Below are 12,133 nucleotides of genomic sequence, written 5' to 3' on the forward strand. Positions count from 1 at the left end.
CCTTATCAATCTTTTAGTCACTTTTTGCTGTTTTTCTAATCTGTCCAATCTTCTGACCTGCCATCCATCTTTGCACAATTATATGCTTTTTCTTTAAGTTTGCTATGATCTTTAACTTTTTTAGTTAACCAAGGATAGTGGGTCCTCCCCTTGGAATTTCTCTTTCTCTATGGAATTTATCTATTCTGTGTATTCTGAAATATCCCCTTAAATGTCTGCCACTGCATCACTATTGACCTATCCCTCAACCTAATTTGCCAGTTCACTTTAGCTAGCTCTGTTTTCATGCCCTCATAATTGCCCTTGTTTAAGTTTAAAATACTAGTCTTGGACCCATTCTTCTTTCCCTCAAGCGGAATGTAAAATTTAATCATATTATGATTGCTGCTACCTAGGGGGGGGGGGCGCCTTCACTATGAGGTCATCAATTAATCCTATCTCTTTGCATAATACCAGGTCTAGTATAGCCTGTTGTCTGGTTGGCTGCAGAATGTGGTATTCTAAGAAGCTATCCTGAAAACATTCTATGAACTCTTCATCTAGGCTACCTTTTGCCATCTGATTTTTCCAGTCTATATATAGATTAAAATCCCCCATGATTATCGCCATACCTTTCTGACAAGATCTCATTATTTCTTCCTTTACACTCTGTCCTACCGTGTGGTTACTGTTAAGTGGCCTGTACACCACTCCCACAAGTGACCTCTTGCCTTTATCATTTCTCAACTTACCCAAACCGCTTCTGCATCCTGGATTCCTGAATTTGGGTCATCTCACTAATGTGCTAATACTATCATTAATTACCAGAGCCGCCCCTCCACCTTTTCCTAGCTTCCTGTCCTTCCTAAATGTCATGTACCCTTCGATATTCGGGTCCCAATCTATGTAATCCTGGTTACCGACACAATTGCCATATTTGATTTCTTGCAGAGTGCTAACCCTTTGAAGTATGCAGTAACCAATTCAGTGCTGAAAGAGACAATTGCTGATTTTAATGGATAATATTATGTAATTATTTATTATCTTTTGCTGGGTAAATCATTGTAGAGTGCCAGTCACAAGAGTCTGGATAACAGGAAATTATTGTTAAAGGTAGATTGATATAAAGTAGGTATTTTGAAAATTTACAAATTAACCCTTATAGAGATTGTAAAGATAGACTGTTTCACCCCTTATACACCTTTCAAAACTATATCTTAAAAAAAAAATAGGGTTAAGATGGGATGTAAGCATACAAGTTCTTTACAGTAGTTATTTAGTCTCTGGATTCTGCTAATCATCATAAACTAATTAGTTTACCTTTTTGACTTTATTCTCTGTTTTTGGTCATCTGTCCTAATAACTTCTTGTGCATCTTGCTGTCACATTTTGCTTGATAAGGCTTCTGTGAAGTGCCTTGTTATGTTTTACTACATTAAAGACATTGTCTAAATGCAAGTTGTGTAGTAGTTATTTAAACAATATGAGTGTATCTGTGAAACCGGTTATTGCAGAGTATGCCTGCTGACTCATCCACTGTTACTAGCACGAGAGTATTTTGTAACTGCTTGTTGAATTTGATTGTACACTACTAAATAGTTTTTAAAAACAATTGTTAGAACAAATTGAAAATTTGCTTGGACAACTAGGATATATGTTCTTAGTACAAATTGTTCTTCATTTTCCGAAGGGTTAAAAATTATTGTGACGCACATACCAAGACATTTGTTTTCTGGCATTTAGTCTTACAATTGTTGAAAGCTATTTTTCTTTGCATGCTTTAATGAAATTCTGCCTCGCAACATTGAATCTGCTCCTCAAAGATTCAAAGTGTTAGAGAAACTGTTGCTGTGCCCTGTTGAGATGAAATTGATTCAAGTCTAGCCAACAATTATGGGAGCCAGATTTTCAATTTGGCCTGAAATCAGAAAAAAAAAATTGAAATGTTCGGTTTCATTACAGCATTGTTAATTTTTGGATTCTATTTAGTTTTTTTTTACTCCAGATATTTTTATCTCTAGACTACTGTAGTTGGTAGCTCCCTATGTCCTTCATTTGCTCTGATCCAAATTCATCTCACAAGAAATGCTGTGTTTCAGTATCCTGGCAAATACATGCCTAGAACCAGACAGAGTCTTCATTCCTCCTTTAACTTCTTACTAAGGAATTGTCTGGAGTTTTACCTCCGAACAAAGGTCTAAAGATGAATGATACCTGAATCAGCACACTGAACTGTCTTACTTTAAACCCAGTTCGGATCAAAATGAATTAAATTTATTCACCTCAGTTAGATTGCCCCCAAACTGCTGAGTGAGTGAATTAACTCTCTTCTTTTCCAAATGATCAAGAAACAAGCCATGCACTCGCCACTCTTAATTGGTTACAAATCACAACTTCAAGTCGGATACACATGCATGTTGTTGGCCTCCTTCCATCTATGAAAGATGATGCACACGCAGCAAACAATCCGTTTTGGTGGGGTGTCTCCTCTTGGTGCACCTTTGTTGATGGCTGTAAAAGCCAATCCTTGAGAGGCAGGCTGTGCCACAAATGGTGTACGTGAAGCTGCCAAGTGATGCTGTGAGTTGTTGGTTTTGGCATTGGCGTCTGTTGCCAAGCTGCTGTAGCCACTAGTCATCGTGGTAGTGCATACCAGTTCACAGGATGTCGGCATTTCCCTCATTTGCCAGCTCGTGACTCCCAGGTGTGATAGTTGACATTTAGGGCCTTCACGTCACGCTTGCAAGCATCCTTGAAGCGGAGCTTTGGTTGCCCCACTGGTCGTTTGGCCCCGGATACCTCACCATACGTAAGGTCCTTGGGTATATGACCATCTTCCATCCTGCGGATGTGGCCGATCCACTGAAGCCGCCTCTGTTTGATTAGTGCCAACACACTTGGGAGCTCTGCCTTTGCGAAGACTGCCACATTAGTGATTTTTGTCCTACTAGGATATATCCATAATGCAACGTGGACAGTGAAGATGGAAATTATTGAGCTGCTTTTTTTTGGTAGCTGTAAGTCGCTCATGTTTCACAGCCATACAGCAAGGTCCTGAAACACAGGCCTTTTCAACCGTTTGCTTGGTCCTAAGAGTCAGCTTGGTGTTATCCCATGTACATTTCGCAAGTCAGCCGAAGGTTGTAGCTGCTTTCCCTATGCGTGTATCGAGCTCTGCATCAAGGGACAGATTGTCACTGTGGACCCAAGGGAGCAGAATTTGCTAATCACGTCCAGTAGGGTGTTATTTAGTGTGATCACAGGTGGAGTTGCAACACCTTGTCCCATGACCACGGTTTTCATGACACATAGTCAAAGAGAACAAGTTAGAGGCATGGAAGGGACAGTCCATGAGTCTTTATAGCTGAGTTTCCGTGCGAGCAACCAGTGTAACATCACCGTAGAGGGATTTTCTGATCCGGACGTGATGTGTTTTTGTCTTAGTTTTCAGCCTTGTGTTAGAATGTAGAGCTTGCCATCTGACCTAGTGTGCAAGTAGACTCCTTCCATATCTGCAGGGAAGATGAAGATCAGGAGCAAGGAGAAGAAGATGTCAAACAGAGTGAGGGCTAGGACACAACCTTGTTTGACTCCATTCTTCACTGCGAAACTGTCGGAAGTGGAGCCATCAAACTGTACAGTGCAGTACATGTCATGGAAGGAATGAATGAGACTGTGGAGCTTCAGTGGACAGCCAATTTTTCCCAAAGTCTTGTCGAGCCCTGCTCTGCTGATGGTGTTGAATACCTTAGTGAAATGTAAGTAAACCCTTTTATCTTACCCTTATAGATCTCTGACGCATTTGATGCCGTCAGCAGAACAGAGCTGTACAAGATTTTGAGAAAAATCGGCTGTCCACCAAATCTCCTCAGTCTGACGCATGCATATTAGACATACATAAGTGTAATCAAAGTTATATAGCAGATGAACAGTAAATCATTAATTACAGAATAGTTACAGTGCAGAAGGGGGCGATTCGTGTCCGCACCAGCTCTCTGAAAGAGCAATTCACTCAGTTCCATTCCATGCCTTCTCCCTATAACCCTGCACAATGGCGCAGTGGTTAGCACTGCAGCCTCACAGCTCCAGCGACCCGGGTTCGATTCTGGGTACTGTCTGTGTGGAGTTTGCAAGTTCTCCCTGTGACCGCGTGGGTTTCCGCCGGGTGCTCCGGTTTCCTCCCACAGCCAAAGACTTGCAGGTTGATAGGTAAATTGGCCATTATAAATTGCCCCTAGTATAGGTAGGTGGTAGGGGAATTGAGGAAAGTTGGGGATGTGGTAGGAATATGGGATTAATGTAGGATTAGTATAAATGCTCTCAGTACCTTGCTCTATGGCAGCGAGGCCTGGACAACATATGTCAGCCAAGAGCGACGTCTCAATTCATTCCATCTTCGCTGCCTCTGGAGAATACTTGGCATAGGTGGCAGGACCATATCTCCAACACAGAAGTCCTCGAGGCGGCCAACATCCCCAGCTTATACACACTACTGAGTCAGCGGCGCTTGAGATGGCTTGGCCATGTGAGCCGCATGTAAGATGGCAGGATCCCCAAAGACACATTGTACAGCGAGCGCGCCACTGGTATCAGACCCACCAGCCGTCCATGTCTCCGCTTTAAAGACGTCTACAAACGCGACATGAAATCCTGTGACATTGGTCACAAGTCGTGGGAGTCAGTTGCCAGCATTCGCCAGAGCTGGCGGGCAGCCATAAAGACGGGGCTAAAGTGTGGCGAGTCGAAGAGACTTAGTAGTTGGCAGGAAAAAAGACAGAGGCGCAAGGGGAGAGCCAGCTGTGTAACAGCCCCGACGAACAAATTTCTCTGCAGCACCTGTGGAAGAGCCTGTCACTCTAGAATTGGCCTTTATAGCCACTCCAGGCGCTGCTTCACAAACCACTGACCACCTCCAGGCGCTTATCCATTGTCTCTCGAGATAAGGAGGCCAAAGAAAAAAACCCCCAAAAAACGGTAAAGTTGTAAGGACAGGTTGCATATGCTCTGCTTGTGTTCCCTTGAGTTTAGCAGGTTGAGTGGTGATCTAACTGAGCTGTTGGAAATGATTTGATAGAGGAGATACATCGAAACCGTATCCTTTGCTGGGAGAATCCAGAATTAGTGAGCATTGTAAAATTAGAGCTAGGCTATTTAGGAGTGAAATTGAGAAGCTCTTTTTCCACACAATGGCTCGTGATAATCTGGAAAACTCTCCCCTAAAAGACTGTGAATACTGAGTCAATTAAATTTTCAAGAATAAATTTTTGTTTGATAAGGCTGTCAAAAGGTTATGAACCAAAGATGGGCAATTGGAGTTGAAGCACACATCAGCTAATTGAATGCCGGAACAGGCTCAAGGGTTGAATTGCCCACTTATGTTCCTAAGTTTTTGTGTTCCATGGAAATCCATTCTTCTAGATTGAAATAATCTGTCAAAGATGCTAAAAATACTGTAAACCCCATATCACGTGTCTTTTCAAAGTTGGCATGTCTTTGTCTCACAATGCTTCTAAGGGTTGTGATAATTGAGTCTTACCTTTCTGTTTTTGCAATCTTGAGTTGTACCCAATAGCATTAACTTCAAGTTTGAGTCCAATAAACCAAAATATCATGCTGCTGAATATATGATGTTTAGAACTGGCCAATCGAAGGTCTAGCTCACAAAAATCAGCCACCAGTTTTTAGCGGTCCATATTTGTTATGGTCATCTAAGTTGGACATATTTTGGATGCCATCAAATAAGTGACTGGAATGGATCTAAATTCCAAAATGCTGAACTGTGGAAGCACCAATCATTGTAATAGAGGGCTTCATTTTAATCTTGGGTTCAATTCATTGTTAAAAATAATAAAACAATGGGATTAAAATCATTATTATTTTGCATTTCCAAACTCCATGTCTTTGAGCCTCTTATCCAAGCATTACTCAATGAAAGCAGTCAGCATTTTGAGGCTGAGGCTGTTCTGAATGCCAAATCTAAGCGAGCAAATATTGTTTCACTGTCTAATTAAGGAAATGCATTGCAGATAATGGTGCCATTCAGGAAGGCTATTCAGAATACATTGAGTTATCATTGGAGCAAACTTTTCAGATAAATAATTTGGGAGGGGTCAGGAGAGCTAGTTTTACACTTTTCTGAGCGCATATATTTTTAAAAATATCTAAGTAACCTGCTACTCCTGCATGCAATCAACCATGAACAATAGAAAATGAAGTATAATGTCTCCCAGTTTGAACTCTTGTTTTACCAAACAGAAAACACATTATGCAGTGGTGACCATGTCTCTTGGCACAGTCCCTTGGACAACAGTGAATCCAGAATCCAACATATGCTGCTGACAGAGGACCCACAGCTGCAACCTGTGCATACTCCCTTTGGAACAGTTGCATTCCTCCAGGTACTGGCTGAACCAAATAATTTGTTCCATTATTGATCATGAGGGGTACTCTGCAGTTCAAAATAGCTGCTGATGTTTAAAATTGTTTAAATAAATAGTAATGTCTTCAAGAAGATCATGGATGATTTTTACATACTCCTTTCCCTTGTCCCCTGCCACTCCTGTGTAGTTGTATACTTTTTTGAATTTAAAGTTGATTTTCATGCTTCAGTTGAGTGTTTTGTATGAAACCAATTGTACCAAAACATCTGTGACCTTTCAAAAATTTGAGAAAGCTGGAACAGATGCCAGCATTGCATTTCTGAGATTACAGGAAATTCTGTACATTCTTTTCTCTGTGTTCTCTTCTCACAATCAACTTCCAGAAAAATAACCTGGCTATTGAATCATATAAAATAGTTGATACCAGAACAGAAGCTTATGGTTTCCAAAATATCCCAGGAAAATATTGATCTGAGTTCTCGTTGACTTTAGTTGTGCTGACTGACTAATGTGTTCAACTATGGAATCTTAGATGATAATTTTTCTTTATTTGCTGCTTTGATGTATCTTTTAAACTCCAAGATTTTTTGACAATTTTCTTGCTTTAAGGTATTTTACTCCATTCTCAGGAGGCCTACGACATCAATTTATATTAATATATTGTCTTTAATATAGATAATATCCCAAAGTGATTTGTGAGGTGGGATGTTGGGAATAAATAAATGCAATAATGGAATAGACACTAAAATATGGTAGGAGATGACCAAAAACTTGATAAAAAAGGTGGATTCTGAGAAGGTTGTTCAAGGTGGTGAGCGAGTTCGAGAGTAGGGCCGAAGTGGCTGAAGGCAAAGGGAGGAAGAGACAAAAAAGGGCTGGAGTTGAAGATCCAAAGGATTTTGGAGAGGATATAAAGCTGAAGGAGATTGAAGAGGTGAAACAAAGCCATTAACTGATTTGAAGATGAAGACGAAATGAAGATGTGACAGATGGCATAAATGTATGTCGGTCAGAACAGGGGTGATCGATAAATAGAACTTACGATATGAGCAGCTGAGTTTTGGATGTGTTGACATCAATGGGTGAGAGATTGTAAAGAAAGGCATTAGAGAAATTGAGTCCATAAGTGACGAAAGGATGAAAAAAGGTTTTGGTGGGGATGTGGTACATTGGGTAAAAAATGTGACTTGGAAGTAAGTGGCCTAACTGGAGTTGAGCACATAGCTGTGCATGTGTATGTCTTCGGCAATTCATCTGCTGATTTTTAATTTTTGTTCACTTTTCATGTGGAGAGCACCTGACCGTTGTCAGTAGCATGCCCGAACTGGAATTTTCCATGTAGAGAATATGGGGCATAAAGCATTGTGGCGCCTTGCTGCCTCATTTTATGCATTGAATTTTGACAACACTAATATAATCAATCACTTTTCTGTTTTTTAAATATTTTGTTAAAGGCTAATTTTACCAATTATGCCACTGGCAGGTCCAGGGAAACTTCTGTAATCTGTCACTTTACTGATTTATTGTGCTGAAAAATTTCATTCATGAAGGTTCTCGACTTTCAAGAATAACTTTCTTACAAAATATTAAACTCCTGTTGAATTAAAGACCAAAATAGGATCTAGCAGGTATGGGTTATTATGGGTTTTTTGCAGGCCACTGAAGTAGAAGAAAATCCTTAGAGGATTGTGGCCATGTTCTAGAGTTGGCCTTTTCTTGCTATTGGAGACAGTTTGGAGTAATATAGGCTTCTACGTAAGACTGTAAACTGCTGATCAGAATGAGTAACATGTAGCATGAAATATGTACATTCTTACTAACATGTCCCAAATGTTGTGGGGAAGGAAACACTTCACTGGCTCACGGTGACCAATGCTTACATGTTGCCGGAAGGCAATGTTTTGCAGTGGATATTTTCAGGAGGCACATTGTTAGGTCTGCAACACTGAGAGTGCCGTTATGTACTTTGTAACTTTTAGAACTGCTCTCCAAGTCTCCAAGACTGGGCAGCTATTGGGACAGGTGACTGAAAACTTGGTCAAAAAGGTGCATTTTAAAAAGAGAGGTAGAAAGGCTGATAGGCTTAGGGAGGGAATTCCACAGTCTAGCACGAGGTAGCTGAAGGTACGACTGCCAGTGGTGAAGTGTGCGGATGCACAAGAGGTCAGAATTGAAAAAGCACAGAGATCTTGTAGGGTTGTGTTCTGGAGGAGGTTGCAGAGATAGGGAGGGGCGAAGCTATGGGGGGATTTGAAAACAAGGATCAGGATTTTAAAATCTAAGCATTGGCAGACCTGGGGCCAACGTAGGTTAGTGAGTGCAGGGGAGATGGGTGAATGCAACTCTATGAATTAGGCTATAGGCAGCAGAGTTTTGAATGAGTTCAAGTTTATGGAGGGTGAGAGATAGGAGGCCAGCCAGGAGAGCATTGAAATGGCCAAGTCTAGAGCTAACAAAGGTATGGATGAGGGTTTCAGCAGCAGCAGATCTGAGGTAGGGGTGGAAACAGGTGATGTTGCGTAGGTGAAAGTACGCAGTTTTGGTGATGGAGTGGATGTGGTCGGAAGTTAACCTCGGGATCAAATAGGATGTCAAGGTTGTGAACAGTCTGGTTCAGCCGAAAGCGGTGACCGGGGCAGGGATGGAGTTGGTGACAAGGAAACAGAGTTTCTGGTGAGGACCAAAGATATCCCTGTGCTTGCTGACCGACATTGACCGTCTGCCCAAATGATAAGATACTCCCCTGAAGTGTCTGTTTTAGGAAGCTTACTAAAGTTTCCAGTCTAATTGATATTCAAAACTAACAGAATTTCTTACCCACAGCTGTCACAAAAGTTTCTAAATTCACTTGAAAAAGCCCTTCAAAACACTCATACAGGGGATGCAAAGACCAAGTGGGCCCACTTCAGAGACGCCATCTATGACTCAGCAATGGCCACCTTTGGCAAACGTGAGAAGCAGAATGCAGACTGGTTTCAGTCGCACTCTGAAGAGATGGAACCAGTCATAGCTGCTAAGCGCACTGCACTGCTGAACTACAAGAAAGCCCCCAGCGAGTTAACATCCTTAGCACTTAAAGCCACCAGAAGCACCGTGCAAAGAACAGCCAGGCGCTGTGCAAATGACTAATGGCAACACCTATGCAGTCGTATTCAGCTGGCCTCCGACACCGAAAACATCAGAGGAATGTATGATGGCATTACGAGAGCTTTTGGGCCAATCATCAAGAAGATCGCCCCCCTCAAGTCTAAATCAGGGGAAACGATCACTGATCAACGCAAGCAAATGGACCGCTGGGTGGAGCACTACCTAGAATTGTACTCCAGGGAAAATGATGTCACTGATACCGCCCTCAATGCGACCCAGTCTCTGCCAGTCATGGATGAGCTGGACGAACAGCCAGCAAAATCGGAACTCAGTAATGCCATCGCTTCTCGAACCAATGGATAAGCCCCTGGAAAGGACAGCATTTTTTCTTCTTTGGCCTCCTTATCTCGAGAGACAATGGGTAAGCGCCTGGAGGTGGTCAGTGGTGTGTGGAGCAGCGCCTGGAGTGGCTATAAAGGCCAATTCTAGAGTGACAGGCTCTTCCACAGGTGCTGCAGAAAAATTTGTTTGTCGGGGCTGTTACACAGTTGGCTCTCCCCTTGCGCCTCTGTCTTTTTTCCTGCCAACTGCTAAGTCTCTTCGACTCGCCACACTTTAGCCCCACCTTTATGGTTGCCCGCCAGCTCTGGCGAACGCTGGCAACTGACTCGCACGACTTGTGATCAGTGTCACAGGACTTCATGTCGCGTTTGCAGACGTCTTTAAAGCGGAGCCATGGACGGCCGGTGGGTCTGATACCAGTGGCGAGCTCGCTGTACAATGTGTCTTTGGGGATCCTGCCATCTTCCATGCGGCTCACATGGCCAAGCCATCTCAAGCGCTGCTGACTCAGTAGTGTGTATAAGCTGGGGACGTTGGCCGCCTCGAGGACTTCTGTGTTGGAGATACGGTCCTGCCACCTGATGCCAAGTATTCTCCGGAGGCAGCAAAGATGGAATGAATTGAGGCATCGCTTTTGGCTGACATACGTTGTCCAGGCCTTACTGCCATAGAGCAAGGTACTGAGGACACAGGCCTGATACACTCGGCCTTTTGTGTTCCGTGTCAGTGCGCCATTTTCCCACACGCTCTTGGCCAGTCTGGACATAGCAGTGGAAGCCTTTCCCATGCGCTTGTTGATTTCTGCATCTAGAGACAGGTTACTGGTGATAGTTGAGCCTAGGTAGGTGAACTCTTGAACCACTTCCAGAGCGTGGTCGCCAATATTTATTGATGGATGGAGCATTTCGGACGTCCTGTCCCATGATGTTCGTTTTCTTGAGGCAGATGGTTAGGCCAAATTCATTGCAGGCAGCCGCATACCTGTTGATGAGACTCTGCAGGCACTCTTCAGTGTGAGATGTTAAAGCTGCATCGTCAGCAAAGAGGAGTTCTCTGATGAGGACTTTCCGTACTTTGGACTTCGCTCTTAGACGGGCAAGGTTGAACAACCTGCCCCCTGATCTTGTGTGGAGGAAAATTCCTTCTTCTGAAGACTTGAACGCATGTGAAAGCAGCAGGGAGAAGAAAATCCCAAAAAGTGTGGGTGCGAGAACACAGCCCTGTTTCACGCCACTCAGGATAGGAAAGGGGTCTGATGAGGAGCCACCATGTTGAATTGTGCCTTTCATATTGTCATGGAATGAGGTGATGATACTTAGTAGCTTTGGTGGACATCCGATCTTTTCTAGTAGCCTGAAGAGACCATGTCTGCTGACGAGGTCAAAGGCTTTGGTGAGATCAATGAAAGCAATGTAAAGGGGCATCCGTTGTTCGCGGCATTTCTCCTGTATCTGACGAAGGGAGAACAGCATGTCAACGGTCGATCTCTCTGCACGAAAGCCACACTGTGCCTCAGGGTAGACGCGCTCGGCCAGCTTCTGGAGCCTGTTTGGAGCTACTCGAGCAAAGACTTTCCCCACTATGCTGAGCACGGAGATTCCACGGTAGATGTTGCAGTCACCGCGGTCACCTTTGTTTTTATAGAGGGTGATGATATTGGCATCGCGCATGTCCTGAGGTACTGCTCCCTCGTCCCAGCACAGGCATAGCAGTTCATGTAGTGCTGAGAGTATAGCAGGCTTGGCACTCTTGATTATTTCAGGGGTAATGCTGTCCTTCCCAGGGATGCCTTCGCTTCTCTAACCAATGGATAAGCCCCTGGAAAGGACAGCATTACCCCTGAAATAATCAAGAGTGCCAAGCCTGTTATACTCTCAGCACTCCATGAACTGCTTTGCCTGTGCTGGGATGAGGGAGCAGTACCTCAGGACATGCGCGATGCCAATATCATCACCCTCTATAAAAACAAAGGTGACCAGGTGACTGCAACAACTACCGTGGAATCTCCCTGCTCAGCATAGTGGGGAAAGCCTTTGCTCGAGTTGTTTTAAACAGACTCCAGAAGCTGGCTGAGCGTGTCTACCCTGAAGCACAGTGCGGCTTTCGAGCAGAGAGATCCACCATTGACTTGCTGTTCTCCCTTTGCCAGCTACAGGACAAACGCCGCGAACAACGGATGCCCCTCTACGTTGCCTTCATCGATCTCACCAAAGCTTTTGACCTCGTCAGCAGACGTGGTCTCTTCAGACTACTAGCAAAGATCAGATGTCCACCAAAGCTACTAAGTATCATCACCTCATTCCATGACAATATGAATGGCACAATTCAGCATAGTGGCACCTCAT

At 43.5% G+C, this 12,133-nt stretch overlaps 1 protein-coding gene across 5 annotated transcripts in view; it reads left to right on the top strand.

The window, feature by feature from the left end:
* Positions 1–12,133, top strand: part of sufu (suppressor of fused homolog (Drosophila)) — a 225,435-nt gene that overhangs the window by 77,283 nt on the left and 136,019 nt on the right. For all 5 annotated transcript variants that reach the window (XM_068053060.1, XM_068053059.1, XM_068053062.1 and 2 more), the window contains exon 4: positions 6,235–6,377. In XM_068053060.1, coding sequence (XP_067909161.1) covers positions 6,235–6,377 — 143 coding nt within the window. The remainder of the gene's footprint in view (positions 1–6,234; positions 6,378–12,133) is intronic.

The sequence above is a fragment of the Heterodontus francisci genome, chromosome 20 (genome assembly GCF_036365525.1).
Source record: "Heterodontus francisci isolate sHetFra1 chromosome 20, sHetFra1.hap1, whole genome shotgun sequence".
Classification (NCBI taxonomy): Eukaryota; Metazoa; Chordata; class Chondrichthyes; order Heterodontiformes; family Heterodontidae; genus Heterodontus; species Heterodontus francisci.